The sequence below is a fragment of the Phoenix dactylifera genome, chromosome 11 (assembly GCF_051530095.1).
Source record: "Phoenix dactylifera cultivar Ajwa chromosome 11, Ajwa_hap1_PhDact_Kaust_v1.1, whole genome shotgun sequence".
NCBI classification, from domain to species: Eukaryota; Viridiplantae; Streptophyta; class Magnoliopsida; order Arecales; family Arecaceae; genus Phoenix; species Phoenix dactylifera.
This window is the reverse complement of record NC_143200.1, coordinates 23,716,252-23,728,524: the sequence shown is the minus strand read 5'-3', so window position 1 is coordinate 23,728,524 and position 12,273 is coordinate 23,716,252. Positions and strand designations below refer to the sequence as shown.

Below are 12,273 nucleotides of genomic sequence, written 5' to 3'. Positions count from 1 at the left end.
TTTGTGAACAGTCGTTGTATCAAAAAATAAAATAAAGCACGCTATTTTGCAAAAACAGGATGGCTAAAGACGTTCGCTCCATAAATAACTTGGTCGATCTTCTCTACTAGAAAAAAAAAAATAAAGCAAGACTAAATTTCAAGCTCAAATAGTGACTAGACCAAGCTGGACTTGAATAATAACGTAATATTTTCTTAAAAAGTATGCTAAAATTAAAGATCATTTGATGTAGATAGTTAAGTGTAATATAATGGCACAATTGAGATTCGGGAAAGTTCCAGAAAATTGTTGTAATTTTTCAATTGCCATGCCCACCGCTAGAAAAAAGTAAAACTAAAAGTCGAAACTAGATCATACAGTTCAGGTTGGTTGATTAAATTTTTCAATAAATTGATGGTCAGCTTTCTTTTTTAGGAGAAAGAGAAGGTCTCAAAAAAGTTGGATTAATGCCAAGCTAAATTGAAGCGGTCCGTATCGTTACCTTTGCCTTGAAAAATAACGGAGGACGCACTCTCTCTCGCTCTCTCTTTTTCGAAGAGAATCCGTGAGATGATCGGAGGAAGATGATCCGAAGGGGCCTCCCGGGTTGCATCTGGACAGCAACAGCAGCAGCGAGAAGGGCGTCGTCTCCTCGCTTCTCGTCGCCTCCCATATCTGGCGTCCGCTTTGCCTCCCGGTCATCCGGCGAGCTTTCGGACGAGGACTTCGTATACAGCGAGCTCCCTCCTACTCCTCCTCCTCCCAAGGCCGCCTCGATCCCCACCCTTCTCCAGCCGCGGGTCGTCATCTACGATGGCGTCTGCCATCTCTGCCACCGAGGTTCCTTCTCCACTTGTATCTCCGAAGTTGCCCCTTTGTTTTCTTTTTTTAAAAAATAATTTTTGTATGTTATAAAAGTCGTGATGGATCGTATGGGTATTGCTCTGAATATGTTCGTTGATAGGATTCTTTGGTTTTTGATGTTCTTGCTGGATTAAAACCCTATTTCAGACTCTACTCAATGCATGCGGTTTGGGATTTCTTTCTTATGGTCATTGACAGGGATTATCTAATGCAAATTATATTACGAAAACCAAAATGGTTGATAGGCCTCCCAGCGAATTGCATTCGACTCTTTCCTTAATTATGTTTGTCTGTATTTCTGGTCTTTTTTGGTTGGACCAAGTTTGCCATAATTTGGTTGGTTCAGATTGAGGTATTAAGCTTCCTCATCATATCAGGGCAGATTGTGAAATTCAGGGATAACATGACCGTCATGTTTGTTTCTGAGTCACTATTGCTTCCATCCTCTCTCCATGGTTGATTTGTTCCTTCATCGCTTGGTGTATATTTTACAAGTGAGTGTTTCTCTAGAAAGCATGCCTTGAAAGTATTATTCGTTATGTATTTGACAATTTATGATCTGGTATTCAAACTCTCTACTTGGTAAGGAGATCGGTCGTATGTTTCCACCAAATTAATGTGATTTCCTTTGTCTTTTTTTTTCTTTTTGAGATAAATGGAGGCTTAGCCACCAAAATTTTTATTCGAAAGAGATAATTTACAGAGCTAAGTTTGAGAGTATAGCAGATAACAAGAAAAAAATGAGAAGTATGATGGTACTTATTATTTCTAGGTGCTCCAATCAACATACCCCTGATATTACAATTTTTGCCATTACAAGATTACTTTAAGACATGTATTCTGCACATAACTTAGTATAAGCATCCATTATGTTGCTGATAATTTGATATTCCATGCTTATAGAAATTTGCTCTCTTGGAGTTCTTGCTTAGGAACAAGCATTCTTTGGCTTGAAGATCTGCATCTGGAATTGTTAATGTGATCAGCTCTGCCTCCTCTTTTATCAAGATATGATTCAAAAATGGAATCGAAGTACTTGCAGATCTAACCATTAAAACTTGGTCTGTAGCAAGATAACCTATGGTCTTAAGACCAACTGACTTGTAGTTAGGAAGATCACCATTCTTGTGCTAATTATGCTGAAATCTATCCATGAAATCAAGGCCTATCAAAGTGCATATTGGAGGTCAAATGTATCAGTTAAAGCGGTATGTGGTACCGGGGCACAAAAGTTGTACATATAAAAAGGATTACAAATCAATTTCTAAATCACTGGCATTAAAAGTTGGAACTTGAAGTTCTCATTGATGGATTTGATTCAAAAGGACAGACATGTATACATGTACATGAAGGTAAGGGGATTGTTTTATGCTCATAGGATTGCATCATAAGATCTTGCTCATGAAAGATCAGGCACTACAAAGATTGCTATAAGGAACACCACATAGTTGATTCTATGGGCAAATCTGTTCATGTATGTGTTGCACAATGATGATTCTTCTTTTACTAAATAAGTGCTGGCAAAATTATCTTGATCATTTTCATAAATATCACCTCTAGGAACCTTTTGGAAATGATGGTTCAAACATGTGATCGTTTCTCTTTAAAGAAAGTTTCGAAACTTTTGTTTTGCCCTATGCTACTTTTTGCTTACATGGTTCCATGTAACTGTCTCAAAAATTCTAGATTTCTACCAAGTGCTTTTTTCCTAAGTTATGGTTTTGAACTTCTAAAATTTCCATATAGTTTACTTTTTGTTGTTCAAACCTAATGTCACAATTATCTGCACTGCAGGAGTAAAGTGGGTGATCAAGGTTGACAAGTATGAAAAAATTAAGTTTTGCTGTCTCCAGTCCAAGGCTGCTGAACCATACTTGAGGTTATGTGGTGTTGATCGGGAAGATGTACTTCGACGTTTTCTATTCATTGAAGGGCCTGAAGCATATTATGAAGGTTCCACAGGTTAGCATGTCCAATATCACTGAAATAACAATGTTAATGATCATTAGATTTTAAATTCTTCTACCTTAGGAAGGGTTTTAGTAAGATAATCTTCTGTCCTCTAGGATTTGATATTTCCTTGCATGCATATGCATTTAATAAAATGAAAAACCATGCATGCTTCTACTGAACTTTTTGTTTGGATTTTTGTGATCCATCAAATAGTACTTGCAATTTAAGTTTTTATTTGTTCATGTGGTAAAAAAAAAAAGTTCAGTTTTTGCATGAGAAAGAACAGAGTTGAAGCACTTATTAAAAAATAAATCAGTTATAATTCCTATAAACATCAAAAATGAAATTAAGGAACATGGCTAAAAGCATATTCAGTAGTACATATTCATTGTTATAGTAATTCCATACTTAACTATAGATGCCATTAGGTACATTGTGAGCTGGGTATTCTTAACATGATTTGACCTCAAACCCAAATATTGGACCTGTGTTGGCTACGGTACATAGCATTTTGTCAAGGGACTGTTTGGTTCTGGAATAGAGTTATCCTAGAAAAGTAGAAAAGGAGGATAGAGTTGAGGAATAGTGAAGGAATAACTCAACGTTACCATTTTGGCGGCATTTCTTTTCTTATTTGGTGGGATAAGTTAGTAAAAAGCTTTTTTCAAAATCCCAAATATGAACTCCCTTGAATCTAGGTAAGTTTCGGTGTTTGGTAAGGAGGAATTAGCTTGAAAAGATGATTTTTTTTTCCAGGTTAGTCCACTTTATCCCACAGACAAGTAGGGCCTAAAATATCACTAGTACGAGAGAGAGAGAGAGAGAGAGAGAGAGAGAGAGAGAGAGAGAGAGAGAGAGAGAGAGAGAGTGATGTTAGAGGAATGTGTTTCTCTACACACTATGCAGCTTCTGAGGGCCTGATATGAGGTGGCCACCTTTTAGGGGTAATGGCCAGTTAATGTATTTCTCTGATAAAGATTATATGTGAACGTTGTATGAATTGCCCAAATATTATGAGACCCAATATCATATAATGGGATAAAATAAGCACGAAGGTCCAATGTATGATGCTAATATGTTTATCAGTAAGGTTGATTTCCTTAAATATGGCATTCATTTTGACTCTTTTTTTGGGGGGGGATATCTTAGATATTCATATGAAATTTCTAACTGCCTGATATTTCCACCCATTGACACAAAAACCTTGAAAGCTTGAGTCACATGCACACAGACAGATGCAGGACACCCACATAGACAACCAGGCATGCACTTTGTTGTGGTGAGGCCTCTATAAAACCAGTGAAAATTAACCATGGACATTTCAAATTGAAGACTTGTGCTTTTGATAATGATCTAGAATATCTAAAATACCTACACATTCAAACTGCCAAAATAATGCAAATCAGAGTCAGTAGACTCCAACTATGGACTTGGAATTGCGAGAAGCACTAAAACTGCTGAAACCAAACAAAGATCGACTTTTCCAGCCTTAAGTTGGATTCTGCATCCAAGTCTATTTAAAGGATATCGCAACACTTCTAACAGAAGTTTTGTGGTACCTTGAAATTGTCTGATTGGAGAAATCAATTTCTCGTTTGATGCTTTATTATACTTGTGCCCACTGCTTCCCCTCCTTAAACTGAAAGATCTTCAGTCACTATTGCCTACACATGTATGAGGTTTCATAACAGATATCTGGGCATCCAAGCATCTCCTATGTTTATGCATATGATGTTCACAGGATTAAATGTTTCTTATAGCATATGAGATAACATTTGTGCTAGTATTTTCTGTCATTTTTATTTTCAAATGCAACTACAACTGACTTTCACATTGGATGAGATGCAGCTTCCCTGAAAGTAGCATCATACTTGCCATTTCCTTACTCAGTTCTAAGCTCCTTGCTGATCATCCCTGCCCCGCTAAGAGATGCAGTCTATGATTATGTTGCAAAACATCGCTATGATTGGTTTGGGAAGGAGGAAGAGTGCATTGTCATGCGGGATAAAGAGCTTCTTGAACGTTTTATCGACCGGGATGAGATGCTGGGAGGGGGGGATGACAGGAGTTTCTTTTGAAGTCGACTAATTTTCAGTTTCGAGTATCTTCACAGTCCTCGTCGATCAAGATCCATTTGGATGAGAGATGATTTGCTGACCTGGTAGTCCATTTCCTTGACCGCTCCACAGGGGGGCAGTACTTCTAACAAATCTCTTGGAATCTTTTGACAAACCTGTGGTGTCCATGCGAAATATTTAGCATTCCTCTTTTGACTGATAGATATATATACTCACATGCTGTGCTTTTTGCCATAGAATTAAATGTTAGCCCCTACATTAACTTCTGATTTATTTTTAAATTGGTTTAGACAATCTTTGTCCAGAACCTTACTGTAAAATGATGTTCTTATGTAGCATGCAACAGAATCCTGTTCGCATGTGGTCCTTTTGCTGAGCAGCTACCCATAGCCTAAATTGGATGAGAGGCTGCCAGTTCTCTGGCTGGAATATAATTATACTGAGGTTTTTATGCCTTGTGACAGGTCAAAATTTGTGAGACATTACATTGAAATGAAAAGTCTGAAATAATATAAATAAAAGTCAGATGTCCTTACTCCTTGGTTTTTCCAGCCAACAACATCATGCATTTCAGGGGGAAGTAAATCTTATTTTGTGATAATGGTTTCCTTCCTTCGTTGCAACGTCTTAAAGTGATTTTGGCAGGTGTAAACCTTATGGATTGACGAAATATGCTTTTAAAAATTGCTGTAGCTAAGCTTTCGAGAATTGGTGTAGCTCGAGTATCTTTGATGTCTCACTTTTCTGGCTCTGGTGACCGAAAGGAAGAAGAATTGAGTACATTTTGTTAGGATAGCAAGCTGATGTCCAAGTGCAAGAGCTTTCTAACTGAAAATGAAAGCATTTCGCATGAGGAACTATTTTTTGAGGAATGTTTATTATAAGATCAGGGACTCTTCATGGAAGGAAAGGAGTGCTCTTCCATGCTCTGCAGTCATTTCCTAAATTACATTATATCAACTCTGATAAGAACATTCCAAGATATGGTCTTATTGGAAGAGCAATATTTGTGAAAATTGTTGCTGCATTCGCTGGTTTGCTTGGTTCGAGTTCATTTTTTACTCACTTTATTTATATTTATTCAAACGATTCGCTATTTGAATTTAAATTGATATAATAAAAGTTTGTCGATAACAAATTTGGATTTACTTTAGCGTGTCATATACTTGAAACCTTTTATACAGAATTCCTCATTCACCAATCTTTTAGTACCACACTGCAGGCAAATTAGGTAGGCATAGTCCCCACCACCATTCAACCAAGATGACACCGCATCCATCAACGAAGCCTAACATGGCAACAGCAAAAAGTTCCCTAGAATTTGCCTCTTTACTGCCTACTCCAGTTACATATCTGATTCACCACAGTGGATGCTATATAGTTTAAATATTTGATTCAGTGCAGTGAAAGGCTTATGGGAGGTCATGTTAAGGGTCACCATCTCCTGTCTCTCCTGTCAATATGCTTTTGAGCCCAGATGACCGCGGCACGTGCGGCTTGACATGCCCCTCGAAGTCCCTTTTTCTCTAATGGCATCAGCCATGACCATGAAGGGAATAACCAAGAGAGTCCCTGGGCCACCATACTCTGTGTACAAGAAGTTGCTCAAGATCTGCAAGTTTCACCAGCAACAGAATGCCTCTGAAACATGACCGGATGAGTCAACTATTTTATTAAAAACACTAACTTGCAAATTTACTACTTTTTTTATTAAAAATTTGTTACTGAAAGCAAGCCTCCTGCTACTTAAATCGTTTGCAGACTATCAACCAGTCTCCAGAATCCATGACAGGCATCATAAGGTGTTTAACTTCACTCAACAATGGACAACCAGGGCTGCTGGCAATCCAAACTAGAATTGTTCACTGGAGATCCATGTAAAGAAGCAATTTGTTTCAACAAACTTTCCAGGTTTTCATATCTGTGGTATAAAAGTCTGCAGATGCCATGATTCTTAATGCACGAGGTGTACCCAATCAAAGATGGGGAAAATCAACATTCTTGAATTATGACAACTGTATTCATATATATGGGTTCAGGGTTCTTGCACAGATTCCTCTCATGAGGTTCCAGCCAAGGATAACCAAGTACATCAAACACCTCCTTTTCTGATCTACAATTCACGCTTGTGCCTGACTTGATCCCCTACAGAGGAGGGGGAAAATGGTCCGGTATACAAAAGCTTACCGTATGCAATTTCATTTTTCGCGGAGAAACCAATAGATTTAACCTCTTTCTAGCAGTGGCCCGAGTAGCCAGATAAAGTCCTGTATCATTTAGTCTATATCCTTTGGATTCTGCTAATAATCTCAACCTGCATCCAGTATAATAATCAGAAGTGTTTTTTCTTGATCATATGTAGTTACCAATCTACGGAGATATAGAGGGAAAGCAGGAAGCATATTGATATTTTTCAACATGTTGATGTCTCTCGTGCAACTGAAAAAAAGTTGATAATCTGACCACTGATAGAATATATGACTATATTGACCATGGATCAACAGGAAAATACCAATCAAATAACAAGTTAGGCATAAAGATTAATGGCCTGTTCTTGTGTATGCATGTATGTAAACAAGCATTCAATTCTTCTTCTTTTTTTCCCCTCTACAAGATCTACAAGTCAATGCATCCACTAGTATATCAGTTTTGTATCAGCATCATTATTTAAGAATCTTTATCTCTTGCATGTAAGATAAATAACGAGGAATGGCTTCATAAAAAATTGAAGCATATAGAATCATACTGCCTATTTAGTACATTGTTGCCAGTCCATGCTATCAATCCAAAGGCATAATTATTCCTTGGGTATACCTTCCAGCATAGAAGCAGCTCCAATTAGAATCAGCTTGCAAATACCATCAGGCAGTTCAGAAAATGGTAGAAAATATAAGGACAGCAACCATGCAGGAATTAATTTGAGAAATTTCATTTTCTGAATTTGTAGAGAGTTAGTAGTGTGATTTTCAAAATCACATTTCCTTTATCTTAATATATACCCCTCTACAGAAATATCCAAAGCTTTCACCTCATTAGAGTTTCTTGGTTCCATATGGTAATAGATGAAACCCAACACAACAAATTGCGGATATTAACAACTTGGAAGCTTTCAATTTTAACAAATATATGTTAAAATTAACATATATACCTAGAACCTGGAGACTAGTATTCAAATTTCAGTAATTTAATATCAGATGCTATATATACTATCAGTAAGCTTGATTCCATCGGTGTGATGTTATGCTACTGTATTATGGTGATGTAACCTTTCAATTATTTGTCTGGCAAGCCTGACTAGGATTTTGAAATTCATCTCTACGATTGACTATGTGGATTAACTTTTGTTGTTTCCTTGTCCTATTGAAGAGTAGTGCTGATTTTGATTACCAACTTCACAAGTGGCTTTAACACTCTATTTATATCTCTCTTGTAGGTAGCACTGGAGGCTTGTGACGGTGTCTTCCCTCAAGATAAATTGAAGCTTTATTTCAGGAGGACTAAAGGAGCTCGAAAATGGAAGGGAAATTAATGTTTAATCTTCTACACTTAAGAAGCTCAATTCGGACTTAAAAAGGCTAAGCATGCAAGTCCACTAGAGGAGGTGGTGATTTTGAGAGTGGTAAAAGAAGGCCTAATACATGCACTTGAAAAACCTAGAATTCAAGACATTAGCAATAAATAATAGAATGCATGCATACAAAAACATATATACCCTCGAATACAAGGGCATAAATAGCATATAACCAGGCACTCTATTTCAATATGATGTAGACACATCGATGATTGAAATGCTTTCAGGCTATGGATGCAACATAATACAGACACGATATGAAAAATTTTCAAAAAATGGGGTACAAATATGGCAAATAATAACTACTACATAAGGAACTATTTTATATATGAAAAATATTAATTTTTGCTTAGTTTATTAGAACTTTATAGTTCCACTCTCTCTCTCTCTCCCTCTCACCCTCAGTTAGAGCGACTATGAACAGAGTCAGAGGGGGTTTTGCTTACCTTTCTGGATCATGGATCAAGGTCCTGAACCTATCCAAACTTATCCCATGAATAGACAACCTCCAAAAGTATTTGGAACATGTCTAAAAAGTATTTTGACTGCAAATGGGGACTTAAGACAGCCCAAGGCGAACTGGACCAGATGGAGCCTTAGGCTCATTAGTTTATAATTTGGGTTAGTTCATGCCTTAAAATTGGCCCAAAGCCAAGATTGGACAAATCCTAGCTTGGACGAAGCTCGACTCGAAGCTCAATTTATCCATTTCGAATCAATAGTTAGGCTCACTTCTTGATTAGTAAAATCCAAACTCTGCGTTCTCCCATTCCTTACCCATTCCCCTCCTACCTCCTCCCTCTTAGATAAGCATCCTATATTTCCATTGGTCGCCCCTCCATCCAGTGCAAGCACCACTAAAGCAATTGTCACAACTCAAGACCTCATCCAAAAAGGCTAACCGGAAGATATTCTTTAGGTTCCTCAATCCTGTATAAGTACCCAAGATCACTTTGGCAAATAACCGATGTGGGACTAAACACACGCCCGTACGGATTCTCACATACTTCTTTCGTTCAAGCTCTGACGTCTTCGTCGGGCTAAAAGTTCAAATTTAATCATAAGCACCACAATTGGCCCGTGGCCAGCCTTCATGAACCCGTGCTACAGTGTCCTCTAGTCCATATAGATTATAGGTCGTATTCGCTCTGATACCATTTGTCACAACCCAAGACAACGCCCAAAAAAGCTAGCTGAAAGGTATCTTTTGGGTTCCTTAATCCTATATAAGTACCCAAGATTTCCTCAGCGAATAACCGATGTGGAAATAAACACATGCCTGTACGGATCCTCTCAGCAACTAAAAATAAGAAACTAAAAATATATATTATAAAAATAAATACACAAAATTAAGCAACAATAAATTACATAGATGTCATAATGAGTGAAAAGGTAATATCCATGCGGTTTGAGTTTTTAATATGCATAACAATCATGACTTTGAAGCTCCCAATCCTCCGGGATACTGTTATAGTGTTATAAATATGGTTTCCGTCATTATACAGCTAGTAGCATCTCGATGAGTCCCGAAATTAATAACAATAATAGAGAAATGAAATAAAGGGTCCCTTGGGGTATCATGATTAGGAAAAAAAAAATCAACATGATGGTCAGATTTCGATTACATAAGTACATTATAATATCTAACAAAAAATATAAAGCACATTCTAATTGTCAAAAAAAAAAGTTTGTTCCTAGAGATTTCAGGCATTAAAATAGTAGGGATGAGAGTATGGAAACATTTTTCGTGCCTTGATCAAATAGATTTGGCACAGGCGATCTCTTTTTTATTTCTGTTTCCTCACCCGGCTGAGGTTTGTTCAGCTTACCCGCCTGAACTCTGGAGGTGGTTGCCGTCCGTGTGCGCAGCGGGCACGCAAAGACGTCGAGGTTGGCGGTTTGAGTCACGACAACGGTGTGAGCGGTCCCCAGTCTTTATAATTTGGAATTCCCTCTTCTCCATCCCCCAAGCCCACCAAGAACCGACCGCTGGCCCAAAACAAGCCCAAACAGAACCTTCAGGCTTCAGCCATGTCCTCCGAGGCTCGTCATCAGCTCCACGTCTTCTTCTTCCCCTACCCAGCCCCCGGCCACATGCTTCCCCTTGCCCATGTCGCTGCCCTCTTTGCGGGCCGCGGCATCCGCGCCACCTTCGTCACCACCCCCGCCAACGCCCCTCTCCTCCGCCCCGCCCTCGACCACCAACCCGTCCGCATCCTCCTCCTCCCTTTCCCCTCCGCGGAGGTCGGCCTCCCACCGGGCTGCGAGAACACGGCCTCCCTCCCCCACCCTCGCACCCGTCACTTTGGCGCCATGGTCGAAGCCGTCGCCGCCCTCCGCGATCCCCTCGCCGCCCTCATCCGCACCCACCGCCCCGACTGTCTCATCTCCGACTACGTCTGCGGCTGGACCGCCGACCTCGCCTGCTCTCTCGGCATCCCGAGACTCGTCTTCAACCCCACTTCCCTCTTCTCCACCGCCATATGGGACGCCATCCTCTCCCGCGGGGCCCACCGCGACGACGCCGGTCTCCTCGTCGTCGAGGGCGGCCTCCCGCACCGCGTCGAGCTGACGCCGGCCGAGGTCCCCAGGGCCTTCGACTATCCGGCAGAAATCAACGCCATAAAAGAATCCGAAAACCGTAGCTACGGCACCATCTACAATAGCTTCTACGAATTGGAGCCCCTGTACGTCGATTTCTTGAAGGAAAGCCGGGCCACCAAAGTGTGGTGCATCGGGCCGGTGGCTTTTGCTAGCAGGGGAGCAGCAGGGGACGATCTTGATAATGAGCAAGGAGAGCTGATCAAGAAATGGCTCGATTCGAAGACGCCCGACACGGTCGTGTACGTGTGTTTTGGGAGCGAGTTTGTATTCAAAGCGGAGCAGCTCCGAGAGATGGCATTGGGGTTGGAGGCGTCGGGCCACCCGTTCGTGTGGGCGATGAGAAGCGACGAGCCCGAGGCGGAGTGGATGCCGGAGGGGTTGGAGGAGAGGATAGGGGAGAGGGGTTTGATAATAAGAGGATGGGCGCCTCAATTGATGATATTGAACCATCCGGCGGTTGGAGGGTTCGTGACGCACAGCGGGTGGAATTCGACGCTGGAGGCGGTGAGCGCGGGGGTGCCGATGGCCGCGTGGCCGCTCCAGTGGGACCAGTTCTTCAACGCGAGGCTGGTGGTGGAGTTGCTGGGGATCGCAGTGCGGGTTTTGGATTCGGTGGGGCAGCGAGCGGGGGAGGTGGTGCAGTGGGAGAGGGTGAGGGACGCGGTGGAGAGGGTGATGGGTGGGGCTGGTCGAGAGGCGAGGAGGAGCGCGAGGGAGTTTGGGGTGATGGCGAGAGCGGCGGTGGAGGAGGCTGGGTCGTCGTATGGGGAGCTCAGCCGCTTGGTCGAAGAACTTAAACAGCTGGCTGTGCCGAGGAGGAAGGAAGCTCAGGGGGCAGTAAATCCTACTTCTACATAAAAGATTATTTCAACAAAATAACCAATCAAAACATTATTACATATCTCATTTAACAACCCAACGGTGTTACTACGTACGTACGTCAATATACGAAGATAGAGACTGATGGCCCCATGAAAGTACAAGGAACGGAGCAATCTCGCATAGGACAAGTTACATACCGATGAGCGATTATGTTGTCCGGCATCTCGCTGACAGCGGCACAGACTGCCAGTAAGAGCTCATGAAAAAGTTAATAAAGCAACAGTTGCAACGTTTTTGTTATGAGATCTTTGTATGATCATGGTTTACTTTAATGCCGCAGATGGTCCAAAATCCAATGATAAGATTTGCATTTTGTTGTTGAGAAGGTGCATTGGTGCATCT

General features: G+C 40.8%; 2 protein-coding genes across 2 annotated transcripts; both read left to right on the top strand.

Annotated features, from left to right (window-relative positions):
• The first annotated feature begins 421 nt into the window (after nucleotides 1-421).
• Nucleotides 422-5,409, top strand: LOC120106402 (Putative thiol-disulfide oxidoreductase DCC). The gene is made up of 3 exons (XM_039119403.3): nucleotides 422-819; nucleotides 2,638-2,805; nucleotides 4,645-5,409. The coding sequence occupies exons 1-3, from the start codon at nucleotides 564-566 to the stop codon at nucleotides 4,872-4,874; spliced, it is 654 nt and encodes a 217-aa protein (XP_038975331.2). The 5' UTR covers nucleotides 422-563; the 3' UTR covers nucleotides 4,875-5,409.
• A 5,020-nt stretch (nucleotides 5,410-10,429) lies between these two features.
• LOC120111396 (putative UDP-glucosyl transferase 73B6) lies at nucleotides 10,430-12,036 on the top strand. The gene has a single exon (XM_039128443.3). The coding sequence runs from the start codon at nucleotides 10,477-10,479 to the stop codon at nucleotides 11,905-11,907; it is 1,431 nt and encodes a 476-aa protein (XP_038984371.3). The 5' UTR covers nucleotides 10,430-10,476; the 3' UTR covers nucleotides 11,908-12,036.
• The last annotated feature ends 237 nt before the right edge of the window (nucleotides 12,037-12,273 follow it).

Excerpts from the sequence above, each read along its gene's own strand:
- LOC120106402 (XM_039119403.3), top strand. The coding sequence starts at position 564 with ATGATCCGAAGGGGCCTCCCGGGTTGCATCTGGACAGCAACAGCAGCA. Across the intron at positions 820-2,637 it reads CTGCCATCTCTGCCACCGAG|GAGTAAAGTGGGTGATCAAG; the intron begins GTTCCTTCTCCA and ends TCTGCACTGCAG. Across the intron at positions 2,806-4,644 it reads ATATTATGAAGGTTCCACAG|CTTCCCTGAAAGTAGCATCA; the intron begins GTTAGCATGTCC and ends GATGAGATGCAG.
- LOC120111396 (XM_039128443.3), top strand. The coding sequence starts at position 10,477 with ATGTCCTCCGAGGCTCGTCATCAGCTCCACGTCTTCTTCTTCCCCTAC.